The sequence below is a fragment of the Schistocerca gregaria genome, chromosome 1 (assembly GCF_023897955.1).
Source record: "Schistocerca gregaria isolate iqSchGreg1 chromosome 1, iqSchGreg1.2, whole genome shotgun sequence".
NCBI lineage: Eukaryota > Metazoa > Arthropoda > Insecta > Orthoptera > Acrididae > Schistocerca > Schistocerca gregaria.
This window is the reverse complement of record NC_064920.1, coordinates 232,784,065-232,805,594: the sequence shown is the minus strand read 5'-3', so window position 1 is coordinate 232,805,594 and position 21,530 is coordinate 232,784,065. Positions and strand designations below refer to the sequence as shown.

General features: G+C 43.0%; 1 protein-coding gene across 2 annotated transcripts in view; it reads left to right on the top strand.

Moving 5' to 3' along the window:
* The window catches only part of LOC126338532 (serine-rich adhesin for platelets-like), a 2,400,280-nt gene that overhangs the window by 2,253,762 nt on the left and 124,988 nt on the right, over positions 1–21,530 (top strand). Inside the window, exon 9 of one of the 2 annotated variants that reach the window (XM_050001561.1) lies at positions 20,747–20,941. The exons of the other annotated variant lie outside the window; for it this stretch is intronic. Within the exon in view, the coding sequence (XP_049857518.1) occupies positions 20,747–20,941 (195 nt within the window). The remainder of the gene's footprint in view (positions 1–20,746; positions 20,942–21,530) is intronic. 2 annotated transcript variants of the gene reach the window in all.

Here is a 21,530-nt window from a genome sequence, read left to right as displayed (position 1 = left end):
CCTGATGAAACGCTGTTGTGATGCCTCGTGTAAGGAGGAGAATGCCTACCATCAGGTTTCCGAGTTTGATAAAGGTGGGATTGTAGTCTATCGCGACTGCGGTTTATCGTATCTGGACATTACTCCTCGCGTTGGTCGAGATCCAATGACGTAGCAGAATATGGAATCGGTGGGTTCAGGAAGGTAATACGGAACACCGTGCTGGATCCCAAAGGCCTCGTATCACTAGCAGTCGAGATGACAGGCATCTTATCCGCATGGCTGTAACGAATCGTGGAGCCACGTCTCGATCCCTGAGTCAACAGATGGGGACGTTTGCAAGACAACAATCATCTGCACGAACAGTTTTACGATGTTTGGACGACTGGCAAAACGTCATTTTTTCTGATGAATCCAGGTTCTGGATACAGAATCATGATGGTCGCATCCGTGTTTGGCAACATCGCGGTGAACGCACATTGGAAGCGTGTATTCGTCATCGCCATAACTGGCGTATCACCCGGCGTGATGGTATGGGGTGCCATTGGTTACACGTCTCGGTCACCTCTTGTTCGCATTGACGGCACTTTGAACAGTGGACGTTACATTTCAGATGTGTTACGACCCGTGGCTCTACCCTTCATTCGATCCCTGCGATACCCTACATTTCAGCAGGATAATGCATGGCCGCATGTTGCAGGTCCTGTACGGGCGTTTCAGGATACAGAAAAATGTTCGACTGCTGCCCTGACCAACACATTCTCCAGATTTCTCCCCAATTTAAAACGTCTGATCAATGGTGTCCGAGCAACTGGCTCGTCACAATACGCCAGTCACAACTCTTGATGAACAGTGGTATCGTGTGGAAGCTGCATGGGCAGCTGTAGCTGTACACGCCATCCTAGCTCTGTTTCACTCTATTCCCAGGCGTATCAAGGCCGTTATTACGTCAAGCGGTGGTTGTTGGGGTGCTGATTTCTCAGGATTTATGCACCCAAATTGTGTGAAAATGTAATCACATGGCAGTTCTAGCATAACATATTTGTCCAATGATTACCCGTTTATCATCTGCATTTCTTCTTGGTGTAGCAATTTTAGCGGTCAGTAGTGAAGGTTAGTTCTATATATTTAGCTTCCGGTATGATATTGTGTCTAGCGGGCATGTAATGAAACCGTTCCGTGCCGTGCGTACTACCTCTACGAGTAATTTCGGCTAGTATTTACCCATCGACCAAAGGACAAACGGCAGTGAGCAGTTTCCCGATAGCTGGACTGTGCACCTACAACGTATGCTTAATTCGAAAGGTTCCTACAGGCTCGTTTGAAGAGACAACATGAGGTAGTTTGCGGTGATCCCTCTGGGACATTAAGCACTTCAGCGACCTGGTATCTGCCGAGAGGAGCAAGCTATGTACAGGTAACGGCTTCGCCTTCTCCTGTGTCGATCAATCAGCAGCACAATACGCTTTAACAAGCACTCACCGCAACCAAGTGCTCAGCATAATTACAGGTAAGACACATCAATCATATCTCGCGGGAGGGAACTGCGAAAGGTGCGAGTGATGAGAAACGCGTTTAACTCGGTGGGAGAAAACTGCCGTGAGTTCATTTTGCCCCCCTCCACACACACACAGCTCTGCGAGTTGAACCCACGGTCAAAGCACTCATGTACACTTAACTGCACGTCGCGTCGAGAGTAGGCCATCATCTTGCACCTTGACATATCTAGTCGCAGCTACGTGCGCACATGGTAACCTTGCAGTTTTTCAAATGGGAATACTAGTGTCTTAGCAACAAACTAGTAATCCCCACCCCGGATTCATTAAGAACCAACCTCCCACATATACTGAGAACTATTTACGTTTTTGTGAAATGCTCGTTTTTCTCTTAAGCTATTCATCGTACAGCGACATAATTTTGTAGATATCTTCACTGGTATATGTAGATACTGTCTGCAAAATGAGTAGCGAAAGGAGTCAGTAGTAAAGAAATAATAAACTAAAACGGCAACCCTGTTGCTGAAGTTTTACCGCATGAACAACGTATTTTTAACAAGCGATAAACTGTTTCCTTTCACTGTTTTGTGGGGCTGTAAGCGAGACATATACACAGTTTCTAACTGTATGTGGTTTATTGTGTTAAACCTATAACGTAACGTAACGTAACGTTAACTTATATAATGAGTAGATTATGGAAGCATGTTAAATTTATGAAATCGGCCATTAATCGTATGAAATATTTAGAATCAAAGTTTTGTTACCTTTAAAGCGTTAGGTGGGCAGCCTGCAACAGGGAACGAGTTTTTCTAGATTAATATTCCTATCGCCCGGTTCCGCCCAAAGTTTTCGGGAGACCTTCCGTGATTGCAAGACCAATGGTAACACCTTCCAGAAAGTATCCAATGGAGAAAACGTCTGACACAATCCCAGTTCGCTGTGATCCTCCTGAAAAGATCTGGGACGTCATCTTAATTTCCACTACAACAAAAAATATTTCTTAAACATCAAACAATTGCATCGCCAAGATCCTATTTTACATTTACATCTTTCTCCATAAGCTACTGTGTATGTACTGCAACAAGGATATGTCTAAACAGAAATGTTCGCTCACTGAAAGACACCTACCGGTAATGCAATAGCTGAATTTCACAGTACATTTACGGAATTAGTCCTAATTATATTAACACTTGTCTGGATTCATATCTTGTTGGATACTGTAAAGCCGCTGACAGGATAATTAAGAAGATACGAAAACATTTTGTGTGCATAAATGCTACTTACTGGCGTGGTTGTTAACTGCGAAAACACTCTGTATCATTGAAGTAATCCCACGAGCGCAAGGCACCAAACTGAGAAATGCAGCTAATTAACTGATAAACATACGTAGCGAGAATGGAATGGTAAATAAGAATTCTCACATAAGCTTTCCAATTAATAAAGAGACGCGATTGGTTATCGTAATTTGCAGTTCAGTTAACGAAAAGAATCTGGTTATCTTTCCCAGTTAAAAGGCACAGTCGTTGCGTGCTTGTAGGCGTTTGTAATTACGGCTATACGACTTAGTCAGCTTTCTTCTAAACCAACATACGCTGCAGCAATTATTCTAGATGACTCGTATCATTAAAAGCTATTGCTCCTATTAATCAAGTCCCTCTTACAAGGCAGATACGGAGTACTGAGGCAGAGAAGTGATAAATAGACAGCACAGAACATTGCCAGATCGATTCTACGAAAACTAACTAACCCTCATAGTACTTTCTTAAAGTTGGGCTAAATGGTAGCTCATAGTCATCAAAGTATTGATCGCATAGTAGCATAGAGTTCTCTAGCTAAATGACGAAGTTGAGTCAGTACATACGTGAGTGAAATTCAAGGTTGGGAATTTCTAACATCATAATAGAGCACAGCTCCAAGAATACTTTCTCACAGGCCATGGAATTCACCGCCTCTACAATCACCATGGTTCAAATCCCCTTTCGGCCATCCAGATTTAGGTTCCTATTTTTCTTAAATCCCATCAGGCGAATGCGAGGATAGTTCCTTTGAAATGGCAGGGCCCCTTCCGTCCTTACCAAATCCGAACTTTGCGCTCCGTCTTTGATGATCGTACTGTCGACGGGACGTTCAATAACAATCTTATTTTCTTTATCGGACTGCACTTCATCATGAGTACAAAGTAATATAATTCTCAAAAAATATTTAAACACGAAAAACATAAAAAATAAAGTAATAGTACTTAAACAGAAAAATAAAGGTGTTTGAAATTCGGTCGCACTATTTTATCACTAATCGTCAAGTGGACTCAGGTTTAGATATTGTTTTTCTTTCATCTGGTTCCACTGCGCCCCAGGTAACTGTGTGTTGTTGCAAAAAAATGTGTGCAAATCTACAGTTTCGTTCAGACCGAAGATAGAGAGTTTGCGAGGACAAAGCAGTAATTAATTACCTGAAAATGCTATATTTCTATATTCTCAGCTGTAAATACAGTTTTACTCTCCGAGGCTGCGCCGTATGACTTCATAGAGTACTGTTAACTTGCGTTTAGAGGAATATGTGAAGAGTATGCACAATACTACATTCACTAACGTCAAGCAGAAAGGTGTAAAGTATCTCCTTCCACCCGATTGTTAACGTCCCAGCCTTTACAGAGTATTTTAAAAATGAGTGTTAGAAAATATATTAAACCATGAATAAGCTGAATATTATATTCATCTTCTGTTCACTTAAAATTACAGGACAATGGACGTCGCACTATTCGTAGAAACTACGTTTAAATCTAAATTCATTGTGGACGTAGTGGCGTATTCACATCGTAGATGTTGCAGATTACTTTCACCACAACTGAAATATGTGGGTATATAGTTACCTATTAATGTATGATAAAGGAAACATTACATAATTCATTTGACGTACAAGGTAACAGTTTTCGTTGCAACGACGTGTGTTTCTCCTCGTCTTATGATCTGAATTAAAGAAAACATAAATAAAAAGGAATAAAACAAAAGTTCGAATGTATGTGAAATCTTATGGGACTTAACTGCTAAGGTCATCAGTCCCTAAGTTTACACACTACTTAACCTAAATTATCCTAAGTACAAACACACACACCCATGCCCAAGGGAGGACTCGAACCTCCCCCGGGACCAGCCACATAGTCTATGACTGCAGCGCCTTAGACCGCTCGGCTAATCCCTCACAGCTAAAAAGGAATAAACAAAGGATTATTTTAAGCAATTTTGGCATAAAGCGTAAAATGTAGATACGTCTACCATGGAAATTTCAAAAATAAATTAACTAGTGAAAAGATGCTGTTCGTAATGATGATGACAGCTACGATCTTCACGTCGACGAAACTTTATGTGAAAAACCAGTACCCATCTCCAGAATTTAGAATTAACATTTGAAGAAATGAAAATGAAATTTGTGCTCTCACAAGGAATACACGCTCAGTTGAACCTTCCTGACAATCTTAACCAGCCCAGGATACGAATCCAGACATTTTGCTTTTGTCCGTGATTTTCCAACAGAAGGAATGAAAGCTTCCACCAGCGCACGAAGTTCTGGACTCGAATCTGGGCCCAGAGCATGGCGTAAATCTGTCAGATAGGTTGATTCCACGAAACACATTTCGCGAAAGCGAATACGTGTGTCGTTCCTCGTCCGAAAGCACTACGACCGTTTGAATGGAGAACTTCGTTGGATGGTACCAGGGTACTTACACGTCTTTACATCGCTGCACCACACTATTAAGTTTTTCTACAAGGCGGAAATGCATAATTCAGCAATACAATGGCAATCGTGCCGTCGGCTCGCCCCTAGACCCAGCGACTGACTGACTAATAAGTACCGGTCAGACTAATAGAGTCACGACTCAGATTCTTATTTAGATAGCCAGCTAGCGAGACAAGCTGGCGCGCCCGCTTTCTTTCCTCTCGTATCTAATTGCGCCACTACGTCTGCCGCGAATCGTGATCTTTACTCCAACAGAGAGACGTTTATCCGTCCACGAGGAAGTAACGTCTAATATCGTACACAAACAAACTGATTATCTTGTGAGCGGTAACTCATTCTTGACATAACGGTGCATGAAAGGCGGCTTTCTGTCACTAGAGGTTTAACTTGCCTCAGCTCTGTTCTGATTTGTCGTTTCGGTATTCCCAGAGATTTTCAAAGTCTGTCGACAGGAATAACGGGGGACGGTGCGTTATTTCATCTACGAGGTCGAGCTGAGAAGTAATGCCTATGAATGCTTAAAGTTAAAACTCTTAAAGATTTTTAAACAAAACAAACTTTTTTAACATTCTACACTACTGGCCATTAAAATTGTTACACCACGAATTTGACGTGCTACAGACGCGAAATTTGACCGACAGGAAGAAGATGCTGTGATATGCAAATGATCAGCTTTTCAGACCATCCATACAAGGGAGGCGCCGGTGGCGACACCTACAACGTGCTGACATGAGGAAAGTTTCCAACTGATTTGTCAAACACAAACAACAGTTGACCGGCGTTACCTGGTGAAACGTAGTTGTGATGCCTCGTGTAAGGGGGAGAAATGGGTACCATCACGTTTCCGACTTGGATTGCGATTGCGGTTCATCGTATGGCGACATTGCTGCTCGCGTCGGTCGAGATCCAATGACTGTTAGCAGAATATGGAATCGTTGGGTTCAGGAGGGTAATACGGAACGCCGTGCTGGATCCCAACGGCCTCTATCACTAGCAGTCGAGATGACAGGCATCTTATCCGCATGGCTGTAACGGATGGCGCAGCCACGTCTCGATTCCTGAGTCAACAGATGGGGACGTTTGCAAGACAACAACCATCTGCACGAACAGTTCGACGACGTTTGTAGCAGCCTGGACTATCTGCTCAGAGACCATGGCTGCGGTTACTCTCGACGCTGCATCACAGACAGGAGCGCCTGCGATGGTGTACTCAACGACGAACCTGGGTGCACGAATGGCAAAACGTCATTTTATCGAATGAATCCAGCTTCTGTTTACAGCATCATGATGGTCGCATTCGTGTTTGGCGACATCGCGGTGAACGCACATTGGGAGCGTGTATTCATCATCGCCATACTGGTGCAACACCCGGCGTAATGGTATGGGGTGCCATTGGTTACACGTCTCGTTCACCTCTGGTTCGCATTGACGGCGCTTTGAACAGTGGGCGATACATTTCATATGTGTTACGACCCGTGGCTCTACCCTTCATTCGATCCCTGCGAAACCCTACATTTCAGTAGGATAATGCACGGACGCATGTTGCAGATCCTGTACGGGCCTTTCTGGATACAGAAAATGTTCGGCTGCTGCCCTGGCCAGCACATTCTCCAGATCTCTCGCCAATTGAAAACGTCTGATCAATGGCGGGCGAGCAACTGGCTCGTCACAATACGCCAGTCAGTACTCTTGATGAACTGTGGTATCGTTTTGAAGCTGCATGGGCAGCTGTACCTGTACACGCCATCCAAGCTCTGTTTGGCTCAATGCCCAGGCGTATCAAGGCCGTTATTACGGCCAGAGGTGCTTGTTCTGTGTACTGAGTTCTCAGGATCTATGCACCGAAATTGCGTGAAAATTTAATCACATGTCAGTTGTAGTATAATATATTTGTCCAATGAATACCCGTTTATCATCTGCATTTCTTCTTGTTGTAGCAAGTCGATCATTTCAGAAACCTGCTATTTTCAGTAGTTTTAACAGTCAGATTAAACTGGAGACGTAAGAAACCGGTATAGCCGGTTGTTTCAGCGATAGCAGCCATCCCTACGGTGTACCTGCAGTCGGCAGAGCTGTGAGGCGGAGCTGGACACGGACGCTGTACGGACAGATAGGGCAGAGGCAGATAGTGGCGTGCAACTGGCGCCAGCAGACAGGAGCTGCCGCGGGGGAATTAGCGCCCAATTGCCGGCTCCCCCGGGAACTTTATCTCGCGGTGGCAATGATGCTGTTTGACACGCTCCCGCGGGATACCGCCGCTCCCTGGATCAGGGGATCACAGCCGCCAGGAGAGACTGCTGCGCACTACAGAGTGCTCGGAAAACCCGGCCACTGCCAGGACAAGGTTCTCAACAACATCGCAAGTCCTCCCGGAAGGAAAAGGGCTACAAACGAGGTTGTTCCAGTCATCTTGGCTTCCTGTAGCTCTATTGTCTTGTGCATGCTTAACAAGTGTAAAGTCTCTTCAAGCAAGACACAGCGAGACTCACCATCTGATCATGCATTTTCTTCATACTGACGGGATTTGAAATTCAATGATTGGACAACAATTTCCTAAAATACTACGATTCTCTTCTCAAAAACACTCAAAAAACGGACTTTGTACAAATGAAGAACCGAACGCTTGTATCAATAAAAAAACTTCGAGCTGTATTTGTCGAGAGCAGCGTGTAATAGCTATGTACATAGTGTTCGAGGCTTCTAACCGCAAGATCACTGTTTCTGTTCTCGTTATTCTCATTTATATTTTCATTTTTGTTAATATAACTGAACTTTTTTAAAATCTTATGGGACTTAACTGCTAAGCTTACACACTACTTAACCTAAATCATCCTAAGGACAAGCACACACACCCATGACCGAGGGAGGACTCGAACCTCCGTTGGGACCAGCCGCACAAACTGAACTTTTAGTTAACAACAATCTACTCATAATTTTCTAGTAAAATCGAAATCTTTTATTCTTAATTACAAATCACATGAAAACGAGAGCCTTCATTGTAAACTAAAATTTGGTACAAAACGCGGAATATCATTTTTAGAGATTACGAATAAATGCAAACACAGTTCTAAAACAGTATTAATTCATGCAGATATATAATCTTTCATTTAACAATATGATATTTCGCATTTATATACAAAATTTTAATTTATTTTAAATACTCGAATGTTCATACGTTTACCAATTAAAATAAAAATGTTCATTTTATTAAAACGTTGGTTCAGTAATTGTTAATCAACATTTAAATTTGGTACTAATTATAGACTTTTAAAAAGTTACGTCTAGTGATCTTGGAGATACAGAAATACAAAACCAAGAGCTCACTTTCTAATTACTTTGTTCATAGACTAATCAAGATGGTGTCTAGTTAGTAGTGCCTAAGTTTTGAAATCTTCAAAGTCGCCTTTTATCGAGTATGAGCAAAAATGTGGAGGATCAGCCAGTCAATCTCAGTAAAAAAGCTTTTCATTATGCAAAAATTTATCGTTTTGGCGTGAGAAAGTTACAGAAACATGAGAATGTGCTAAAAAGGATTGCTTTCGAATTTTTTGTGAGAAAACTATTAAAGCCTTTTAAATAAAACAAGGTTATTATCATTCTACATCTTTATTCTTCATGTCTTCATATTTGCAGCCCTCTGCAGCTAGAGGACTTCGAATTTTAGCGTGTAACATGGTTTTTTTTTAACGTAACTATGTCGGTGTGTGACAAAAAGCTGTAATCGAGTTTCGAATTCGAGGAGTTCGTCCACATATGGAGGACGGCGGTGCCGGAGCAAACACGATCGCTGCATCTGCAACAATCGGACGCCTTGGATTCATTGTCATCGATCATCCTCCACACAGACTCGACTGGCCCCGTCCCATTTTCGTCTGTTTTCAAAATTTAAAGAACTCGTTAAGAACTTCACTTTGTTAGTGATAAGATAGTGCAGAGGTGATGTAGCTGCGTCAACAGGGTCAAACCGTCTGCACTGACTATATTAAGAAACTGGTCTCTCGTTGGGAGAAATATGTTCGTCGCCAGGATGAATCTGTTGATAAATATGTATGTAAACATGAAAAATAAAAATGTGGAATATTAATAATGTTTGTTTTATATAAAAAGCTTTAAGAGTTTTGGCGCAGAAAATTTGCAGGCACTACCTTCCAGCATGCCATCGCAGTTCTCAGGCAATTGGAATAAAGAAATAAATCTTCAAATGCTGCCTGTCGCTAATCTAACGGAGAATTCTCAACATAGTTGAATATGATGGGCAACTATGTGACTGTCGATTTGCTTCCTGGAGTGGTTCAGAATTACCTCATAAATTCACTCTACCTTTTCTTGCCATTTAGATTACATATTGTAAATGATTCTCACTTAAGGAATGATACAGTGGCAGCAGATTTACGCTTTTGAGTCCAGGAAGCTCGTTGCAACAAAAACTGGGACTTACTTCCCCATGTAAGTTGCGAATTCTCCATCTAGCCATTGGAATATCAACGGAGTACTGTTTGCTGTAGTCGTATGCAAGTTTAGCGGTAAAGCGTTCACGTTTCGAGAGAGGACTGTGTTAGTTTTAGGGTCTAGGCAATATTTTTACCTCTTCTGTGAAATATCTATACGCTGGTAGATCGACAATCTTGCTAATACAGAAGAGCCTCAATCCCACATTTTTGGTGTGGTTTGCGAAGCATTTTGTTGCTTAAAATGCTTTCAGAAACAGGCGCGTTCATTTGGTCATCGACTAAAATAATAGGTCCGAAATCAAACCCCAGAAAAGAACAATTTCATACAATCATAATGCTACAAATGAATTTTACTTTCATTACAATATACCCGGGCAGGACGTCAGTTCAAAATATCGCATCCCGACTTCATCGCAGAGCAAAAAACTTCACATATCTCAGTTATACCCATAATTAGAATTTGTAATCTCTGTATGTCTTTAACACACTAAAAGACAAAAGAAAAGAATCAGAAAAACAACGGTAGCGTAGTTATGACTCCGTGCCTACTGCGATAGCGAAAACTGGGTCGGTTTCCATATGCGCGGTTAAGGCTACTTGTACTGAGTACTTAAACAGAACTTCCGGTTATATCGACTGCGTATCTTCAATAAGTTGTTAAATTATTACCAGTTAAAGAAGTATTTTGCCTGTAGTTCATTACTGACCTGTTATCGTTTTAGTCGTCCTCTAAATGGATTTGCGAAATCTGAAAAAGAAAAATTACAAAAGAGGAATCTGTAGTTCTGGAACAGCTCGCATCTTATACACTCTATTGTCTTCTCCGAACCCGTAGAAAGTTCTGAACCGACGACCCCCAACAGGAAGTGAAAGCAAATCGTGGCAGTGGTGAAAGCTTCTCTACGTTCACCGAAAAACAAACCGATATGTATTGTTACCTGATTGAAAGGTATCAATGTCGTGTTATACAAGAAGTCAAAGTACAAACTAAGTTAAAATTGTAATTATGAGATTTGTTTACTAAAAATCTGAACTTGTATCCGCATTAACACACTTTTCTGTAGCCAGCAGTATCCCGCACAAAACTGTTTTCTGTCTAGATTCTCTGATTAGAATTTTATTGCAGCAGATAAAAAAATCAATTGGTAACTAATCATTTATTTTTACACTATGGGGAAATAATCTGTTCAATATTTGCACGTTTTATTTATAAAAATTTATGAAACTACTCGTATAATATATCCCACGCCTCACATCGCGTTTCCCCATACCACAAAAATGAGTTTACGAAAATATTAACTGCAACAGTAAAAATGTCCTGTTTCTAGGCGATATCAGATGAACAGTTTGGTAAAATAAACAATACGCTCTTGTTAGTTAAGCCAAGAACTTTTTAATTCACTACATTTCTATTGAGACTCGCGAGGCACAGTTTTTTACTGTTGTGCCTTCAGTCTTATAATCATGGAGCCACGATTTACCTTGTCGATTTTTTAATTAGTTTACTGCACACTAACACATTACTGTGCCCAGTATTTAATAAGCGCAGCTTCGTTCAGCTGTGAGTTCATTTGTGCATGTCTGTTATACACGATATGTCAGTGAAAAAACAACAAAAGAAACATTTTTCCCGAGCGTGTCCCCTTCGTCGAGAATCGTCCTCACAAATGAGCAGGTTTCGTAGCACCGAATTTCCGATTCTGATTCGTCAGTTGTCTCTGTTTCCTGGTAAATGAGCGTATTTCGGACGAAAGAACTGACCTATTCTGCCTCTCTACTTCTTTACTCATAATGCTCCGCCCAAGGTATTCATTTCTAATTTTGTTGCACTATCGGAGTAGCAGTTTAATGTATCCACTCAGTGTTAGCACCATCACATTGAATATGTCTGCTTCATAGGAAAGAAAGTTAACAGCTCACAGATGTACAATTACCTATTGAAACACTACCTGATCAAAAATACTGTACACATGTTGTTGTTGTCTTCAGTCCTGAGACTGGTTTGATGCAGCTCTCCATGCTACTCTATCCTGTGCAAGCTTCTTCATCTCCCAGTACCTACTGCAGCCTACATCCTTCTGGATCTGCTTAGTGTTTTCATCTCTTGGTCTCTCTCTACGATTTTTACCCTCCACGCTGCTCTCCAATACTACATTGGTGATCCCTTGATGCCTCAGAACATGTCCTACCAACCGATCCCTTCTTCTAGTCAAGTTGTGCCACAAACTTCTCTTCTCCCAAGTTCTATTCAATACCTCATGTTATCTAATCTTCAGCATTCTTCTGTAGCACAACATTTCGAAAGTTTCTATTCTCTTCTTGTCCAAACTATTTATCGTCCATGTTTCACTTCCATACATGGTTACACTCCATACAAATACTTTCAGAAATGTCTTCCTGGCACTTAAATCTATACTCGATGTTAACAAATTTCTCTTCTTCAGAAACGCTTTCCTTGCCATTGCCAGTCTACATTTTATATCCTCTCTACTTCGACCATCATCAATTTTGCTCCCCAAATAACAAAACTCATCTACTACTTTAAGTGTCTCATTTCCTAATCTAATTCCCTCAGCATCACCCGACTTAATTCGACTACATTCAATTGTCTTCGTTTTGCTTTTGTTGATATTCATCTTATATCCTCCTTTCAAGACACTGTCCATTCCGTTCAGCTGGTGTTCCAAGTCTTTTGCTGTCTCTGACAGAATTACAATGTCATCGGCGAACCTCAAAGTTTTTATTTCTTCTCCATGGATTTTAATACCTACTCTAAATTTTTCTTTTATTTCCTCAATTGCTCAATATACAGATTGAATAGCATCGGGGAGAGGTTGCAACCCTGTCTCACTCCCTTTCCAACCACTGCTTCCCTTTCGTGTCCCTCGACTCTTATAGCTGCCGTCTGGTTTCTTTACAAATTATAAATAGTGTTTCATTCCCTGGATTTTACTCCTGCCACATTCAGAATTTGAAAGAGAGTATTCCAGTCAACATTGTCAAAAGCTTTCTCTAAGTATGCAAATGCTAGAAACGTAGGTTTGCCTTTCCTTAATCTATCTTCTAAGATAAGTCGCAGGCTCAGTATTGCCTCACGTGTTCCATTATTTCTACGGAATCCAAACTGATCTTCCCCGAGGTTGGCTTCTACCAGTTTTTCCATTCGTCTGTAAAAAATTCCCGTTAGTATTTTGCAGGCGTGACTTATTAAACTGATAGTTGGGTAATTTTCACATCTGTCAACACCTGCTTTCTTTGGGATTGGAATTATTATATTGTTCTTGAAGTCTGAGGGTATTTCGCCCAGCTCATACATCTTGCTCACCATATGGTAGAGGTTTGTCAGGAGTGGCTCTCCCAAGGCTGTCAGTAGTTTTAGTGGAATGTTGTCTACTCCCGGGGCATTGTTTCGACTCAGGTCTTTCTCTGCTCTGTCAAACTCTTCACGCAGTATCATGTCTCTCATTTCATTTTCATCCTCTTTCATTTCCATAATATTGCCCTGAAGTACATCGCCCTTGTATAGACCCTCTATATACTTATTCAACCTTTCTGCTTTCCCTTCTTTGCTTACAACTGGGTTTCCATCTGAGCTTTTGATATTCATTCATTAATAAACTATCTGATCAAAAATATCAGTAGACCTGTTAGTGGACATTAATATGGAATGTTCCACCCTTCACCTTCATGACGGCTTGAACTCTGCTAAGGACGCATTCAGTTATGTGTCTGAATGTCTGTGGACGAATGGCAGTCCGTCCGTCCTCAAGAGCCGAAACCAGAGAAAGTTGTGATGTTGGTCGTTGGGGTCTGGAACGAAGTTTTAATTCATCCCACATTTGTTCACCAGGGTTCAGGTCGGGATTCGCTGCAAGCCAGTCCAGTTCAGGAATGTTATGTCCACAAACCCTTCTCTTACAGATGGTGCTTTATGACAGTGTAATACGGATACAATCAATCACCGTCCCCTAGCTGTGTTATTGCATGCAGTGCACAATGCTGTAATATGCGTTCTTATCCTTTCACATGTAGCCTTTTCTTAAGTACAATAAGGGAACGACACACCAACAGCGAGAAACAGTCCCATACCGTAAAACTTCCCCCTTCGTACATCATTGTCATCTTTGCACACGAAGGCAGGTAATGTTGTCCAGGCATTCGCCAAACCCTAACCCTTCCATCGGTTTGCCACAAGGTTTACACTACCCCAATCGTTGCTGCCTACGGAAATTTGTGAGTCGACCATTGCACCCGATTCTTTTACTCTCGCACGTGTTGGTAGCACTCTGGAACTCACGAGTGATTTTTTAGAATCACCCTTCGCAGTTCTCGAGGTCCCTAAACGTCAGTACATGATGTCTACCTGGCCTTGGTTGAGCTGCGGCTGTTGCCTCGCGTTTCCACTTCATAATCGCATCACCAGCAGTCGACTGGGGCAGCTTGAGAAGGGTTCAAATATTCCTGGTGGACCTCTAACTTAGGCGACATCCAGTGACCAGTCTCTGAGCTCTCTTGACCGTTCCTTTCTGCCGTTTCTTCCTTACTAAAAACACAAAACAGTACTTTACGTCTCCTTTTATACCGGTGGGACTGCTCTCGTGACGTCTAATAGTAATACTGCACTACATAGAGGTTTACGGACACTTTTGACATCGAGCGAGGTGGCGCAGTGGTTAGCACACTGGACTCGCATTATGGAGGACGGTGGTTCAATCCCGCGTCCGGCCATCCTCATCTACACTACTGGCCATTAAAATTTGGCGACACCTACAGCGTGCTGACATGACGAAAGTTTCCAACCGATTTCTCATACACAAACAGCAGTTGACCGGCGTTGCCTGGTGAAACGTAGTTGTGATGCCTCGTGTAAGGAGGAGAAATGGGTACCATCACGTTTCCGACTTGGATTGCGATTGCGGTTTATCGTATGGCGACATTGCTGCTCGCGTCGGTCGAGATCCAATGAATGTTAGCAGAATATGGAATCGGTGGGTTCAGGAGGGTAATACGGAACACCGTGCTGGATCCCAACGGCCTCGTATCACTAGCAGTCGAGATGACAGGCATCTTATCCGCATAGCTGTAACGGATCGTGCAGCCACGTCTCGATCCCCGAGTCAACAGATGGGGACGTTTGCAACACAACAACCAGCTGCACGAACAGTTCGACGACGTATGCAACAGCAAGGACTATCAGCTCGGAGACTGTGGCTGCGGTTACCCTTAATGCTGCATCACAGATAGGAGTGCCTGCGATGGTGTACTCAACGTCGATCCTGGGTGCACGAATAGCAATACGTCATTTTTTCGGATGAATCAAGGTTCTGTTTACAGAATCATGATGGTCGCATCCGTGTTTGGAGACATCGCGGTGAAGGCACGTTGGAAGCGAGTATTCGTCATCGCCATACTGGCGTATCACGTGGCGTGATGGTATGGTGTGCCATTGGTTACACGTCTCGATTACCTCTTGTTCGCATTGACGGCACTTTGAACAGTGGACGTTACATGTCAGATGTGTTACGACCCGTTGCTCTACCCTTCATTCGATCCCTGCGAAACCCTACATTTCAGCAGGATAATGCACGACCGCATGTTGCAGGTCCTGTACGGGCCTTTCAGGATACAGAAAATACGACTACTGCCCTGACCAACACATTCTCCAGATCTCTCACCAATTGAAAACGTCTGGTCAATGGTGGCCGAGCAACTGGCTCATCACAATACGCCAGTCACTACTCTTGATGAACTGTGGTATCGTTTTGAAGCTGCATGGGCAGCTGTACCTGTACACGCCATTCAAGCTCTGTTTGGCTCAATGCCCAGGCGTATCAAGGCCGTTATTACGGCCAGAGGTGGTTGTTGTGAGTACTGATTTCTCTGGATCTATGCACCCAAATTGCGTGAAAATATAATCACATGTCTGTTTTAGTATAATATATTTGTCCAATGAATACCCGTCTATCAACTGCATTTCTTCTTGGTTTAGCAATTTTAATGGCCAGTAGTGTAGGTTTTTCGTGATTTCCCTAAATCGCTCCCTGCAAATGCCGGGATGGTCCCTTTGAAAGGGCACAGGTGACGTCATACCCTAATCCGCTGAGTTTGATCAGTCCAACTCAGCAACTCTGACAATACAATGTGTAGTTTCATAAGGATTTAGACAATGATCATACTCGGAAACGGGTCATCTGCCGAAACTAATTTTGTCATTATTCATACATATTTGATCACACACACGCACACACACACACACACACACACACACACACACACACACACACACACACACACACCTGGTTGTCAGGGCCACAACTGTATATTTATGCATTTCCTTAGCGACATCCGTGCTTTCCCATATGTCTGTCTGAAGAAATGACTATCCAGCCTTCTGCAATGAATGAGACAACGAGCGCAAGAAGAGATGCGATCGCCTGGAAACTCTAGTTTTTTTTCTTCGTTTCTCACTCTTTTATGGGAGAATTTCTCATATTTATAACCTTTCAAAGCACCGTAAGATAACAATAGAGTATCTTATATCACTGATTGCTTTCACGCACTTGAATTCGACTTATGATCCTCCCCGTTCACGCTCGTTAGGCATCTTTTGTTGGAGTATGAATTTATGACGATCTCTGCTGCGTCAGCGGCCAGCTAATTTGACGCTTATTACAACATGAATTTCTGCTTCGAAATGAAAATAAAATTTTATCCGCCGCGTCCGCTCTCGCCTCGATCAGAATTTGCCAATAACGAATGCGAATCGACATTGATGTTTTTTCCATATCTAGGACACACCTAACGCAGTTACAGTGAGTCACCAACCATCTCTCGTTGCTGACGTTTCATAATTCAAAAAAAAAAAAAAAAATCGTAGTGTTTTTTTAAGATTCTTTGTCCATGTTTGGAAGAATGCTAAATACTTTCATCGGATAAAATACAGAGGTAGACAGCACGCTAAGGTAGAATAACTTGTAGTCTAAAGACTCGCCTTACGATTGAGGTCACAGGCACGTTTAATGAAAGTTTTCATTGAAAAGGCGGAAGACTTAATGTAACGACTATGAAATGGCCACCTATTTAGAGTTCTTCAAGGACTTAAGATTGTAAATAGGCGGGGAATACCCACGAAGAGGATGCTTCGTATCCATTCGGTAACAGGTAGTTGTTCTAGTAACACACTAAATACGCAAGCACGTTACGGTATATTTAGCTGTTACGCCTCCTATGCTAACAACGGAAAACATTTGGCTGACTATATTCGCTATCTGATAACAGCTGATCACATGAATATCTAGTTAGTGCTGTATTTCAACTCACTTTACTGAGAATAATGAAATGCTTCTTTTTTACATGTTTCGCTCGTGGATTACAAAAATTCTTAGCTTACGTGTCACGTACATTCAAGAACTGGAAACTTGCACCTTTTGGCAAAAGTTATGAAGACGAACCTGTCCACAGAGTATGTAATTCCGGAACTAAAACTGTAGATAATTCTGCGAGGATCTAAGGGACGACTGTTTCAGAAAGTTCTGTGAATAATAACGCTTTTAAATGTCAAACGCCTTTCTGTTGCTGTTGTGAACTTGTATTTGTGTTGGGACATCGTTCTGAAACATGTGACTGCAGGCTACAAAGACCCGAAAACGACATTGTTTTTTTCCCAATACCCGTCCGCTGAAATTAAACTTTTTCCTTGGTGATGAGATCGGAGCCTGCTTTAGTGTGTGATATTTAGATCGCCCTAACACCCGTTGGAAGTGATGAACACATAGCACATCGAAGAGATGGAAGGCAAGCTGCACACCAGAGAACAGTAATACTGGTCCATGGGTTGCGGCAAGTTGCATGTATATAAGCTGAGTTACTATTCTTGAGCGATGCAGTTTTACGTATGACCTTGTGTAATATATGTCTCAGTATACACTGAGGTGACAAGTAATGGCATAGCGATATGCACATACACACATGGCGGTAGTATTGCCTACACAAGGAGATGTCTCAGGAGATTAACGTGAAAAGGTTTCCGGCGTGATTATTGTAGCACAGCGGGAATTAACAGATTTTGATCGCGGAATACTAACTGTAGGTAGAAGCATGGTACATTCCATTTCGGAAACAGTTCGGGAATTGAATATCCCGAGATCCACAGTGTCAAAAGTTTGCCGAGAGTACCAAATTTCAGGCATCACCTATCACCCTGGACAACGCAATGGCCGATGGTCAATGTGGGACGTATGACGAATGTATCCGTTAGAACAGTGTGCCGAAATTGATGAGCAATGGCAGCAGACGACGCTGAAAAACCATGGGCTGTCAGATGAGTCCCGATTTCAGTTGGTGAGAGTTAAGGGTAGGGTTCGCGTGTAGCGCAGACCCCACGAGGCCACGGGCCCCAGCTGTCAACAAGACACAATGCAAGTTAGTGCTGACTCCATAATGGTGTGGGCTGTGTTTACATGGAATGGACGGGGTCTTCTGGTTGAACTGAACCGATCATTGACTGGAATTGGTTATTTTCGGCTGTCTGGAGATCAACTGCAGCCGTTCATGGACTTCATGTTCCCAAACAACGATAGAACGTTTATGGATGACAGTGCATCAAGTCACCGCGGGCCACAGTTGTTCGCGACTGGTTTGGAGGACATTCTGGACAACTCAAGCGAATGATTTGGCTACCCACATCGCCCGTCATGAATCCCATAGAATATTTGTGGGACGTGATCGAGAGGTCAGCACTGCACCAGTATCAGTTTTTCTATTATAGACGGCTGTAGAGGTAGCGTGACTCAGTATTTCTGCAGGGGATTTCTATCAACTTTTTGCGTCCACGAGTATCGTACCATGTCGAGCTACTGCACTATGCCGGATAAAACGAGGTCCGACGTGATATTAGGAGGTATCACATGACTTTTATCACCTCAGTCTAAAAGTATCGATCAATTAGATTTTTAACCAGTTCGACGCTAATTCTGTGGTCAGTCACGAAGTTTTAATTACCATCTCGAAAAAAATAAAGTTGTCTTGTTAATTTTTCGTCTTCACATAGACGTGTGCAGTCGTAGCAAGACAGAAATAACGCAGAAGCGATTATGCCATTTTGGTTTCGCTCCTCCAGCGGCGTGTTGCGGTACTGTGGCGCAGAGATTATTATGTTACTACGACTGCACAAGTCCATCTAGAAATTGACAACAAATTAACTTCATAGATTTATTTTTTCGAGGTGATAGTGGACAGTTTATCACTAATCCTCGTAGCGACAGCACAAAGGTCCAATGATGTACACTGCGAAGTTTTACAGGAACTACTGCTTAGTTGACGCTGTAGTCGCAACATATCTCATATACCACGGGCACTGAATAAGCAATGCAACATATCTGAAAACATGCAGAACTTGTTGTGCGACTTCTTGGAAATTCCCCTATAGATTCATGAAGTTCCGGTAAGTGGCGGCGCTATACTTAGCCTTCAAAAGTGGCGTCTGAGACCTGTTTAAAACATCTACATCTACATGATTACTCTGCAATTCACATTTAAGTGCTTAACAGAGGGTTCATCGAACCACAATCACACTATCTCTCTACCATTCCACTCCCGAACAGCGCGCGGGAAAAACGAACATACACGTTTCTGTTCGAGCTCTGATTTCTCTTATTTTGTTTTGATGATCGTTCCTACCTATGTAGGTTGGGCTCAACAAAATATTTTCGCATTCGGAAGGGAAAGTTGGTGACTGAAATTTCGTAAATAGATCTCGCTGCGACGAAAAACGTCTTTGCTTTAATGACTTCCATCCCAACTCGCGTATCATATCTGCCACACTCTCTCCCCTATTACGTGATAATATAAAACGAGCTGCCCTTTTTGCACCCTTTCGATGTCCTCCGTCAATCTCACCTGGTAAGGATCTCACACCGCGCAGCAATATTCTAACAGAGGACGAACGAGTGTAGTGTAAGCTGTCTCTTTAGTGGACTTGTTGCATCTTCTAAGTGTCCTGCCAATGAAACGCAACCTTTGGCTCGCCTTCCTCACAATATTATATATGTGGTCTTTCCAGTTGAAGTTTTTCGTAATTTTAACTCCCAGGTACTTAGTTGAATTGACATTGAATTGAATTGACATTCATAATGTTTGAATACAGTATATGCTCCTGAACCCTACTGCAAACTGAGGTCAATGATATAGGTCTGTAGTTGGATGGATTACTCCTACTACCCTTCTTAAACACTGGTGCGACCTGCACAATTTTCCAATCTGTAGGTACAGATCTATCGATGAGCGAGCGGTTGTATATGATTGCTAAGTAGAGAGCTATTTTATCAGCGTAATCTGAAAGGATCCTAATCGGTATACAATCTGGATCTGAAGACTTGCCCGTATCAAGCGATTTGAGTTGCTTCGCAACCCCTAAGGTATCTACTTCTAAGAAACTCATGCTAGTAGCTGTTCATGTTTCAAGTTCTGGAATATTCCATTCGTCTTCCCTGGTGAAGGAATTTCGGAAAACTGCGTTCAGTAACTCCGCTTTAGCGGCACAGTCGTCGGTAACAGTACCATCGGCACTGCGCAGCGCAGGTGTTGACTGCGTCTTGCCGCTTGTGTACTTTACAAACGACCAGAATTTCTTCGGATTTTCTACCAAATTTCGAAACAATGTTTCGTTGTGGTACCTATTAAAGGCATCTCGCATTGAAGGCCGTGCCAAATTTCACGCGTCTGTAAATTTTAGCCAATCTTCGGAATCTCGCGTTCTTCCGAACTTCGCATGCTTTTTCCGTTGCCTCTGCAATAGCGTTCGGACCTGTTTTGTGCACCATGGGGGATCAGTTCCATCTCTTACCAATTTATGAGGTATGAATCTCTCCATCTCTGTTGTTACTCTTGTGCAACTTCGGCTTTCAGTACGGTCTCGAGGAAAGTAATATTAATGGAAGCAGATAAGTCCGCTACTCTAGCACTGTCCGACAAGGTAAACGAGATGATCACTGTGTGCAATGTGAGCCGCGGGTGGTAGAGGTGCGCAGCTGAGCTCGGGCGCAGGGGTCGGCTGTGCTGGACGCGCGCTGTTTCTTGTGTGGCCAGAGCTCGGGCGGCGGAGGTGGAGGCGGCACCGGCGGAGGCGGCGGAGGCGGCGGCGCGCCGGGGGCGGCGGCGAGCCGCGCGCACCACGCCGGCCCGGACCCCAAGCCGGTCGAGTGCAACCTCTGCCACCGCAAGTTCAAGAACATCCCCGCGCTCAACGGCCACATGCGCCTCCACGGAGGATACTTCAAGAAGGTAGGCGCCCGCCGCGCCGCCGCTGTGTGTTGTGTGCTGTGTCCCCGTGTGTGTGCACGTCCCACGGCCGACCCCTACGCCCGAGACAATATGGGGCCGTTCTGTTCCGCCTGTCTCTGTTCTCTACCATGTAGGCTTTCCTGTCGCCGCGCCACTCGTACAGCGAGCAGCTGCCTTCGGAACGAAACTGCTTCCACTGCACGCGAACAAAGTTCGTCATTTAGCTAATATTTCCGTATTTTACGTTGTCGATACTGAGGCGTCAAACGAGAGAGAGAGAGAGAGAAAGACTCTAGAACTGTTTGAAATACATCATCTTCTGTTTTCTGTCACTTCTTGTCATTCGTGTATATTCTGCGAGTTAACAACACATATCTCGATACAATAAACTGAAAATCGAGAAAGGTTTGTCTCTAGGAGACACACATACAGTTAAGTTTATCCTATGTTGTTTTTCGAAGTAGAAAGAAATAAGTGTGACTGCCAAACTAAGTTCATTGAAAGAATTAACCTACAGAAATCACCCGATTATTCGGGACTGCATGGGTAACTGACAACCCTGGTTAATCCAAAATACACAATTTTACTG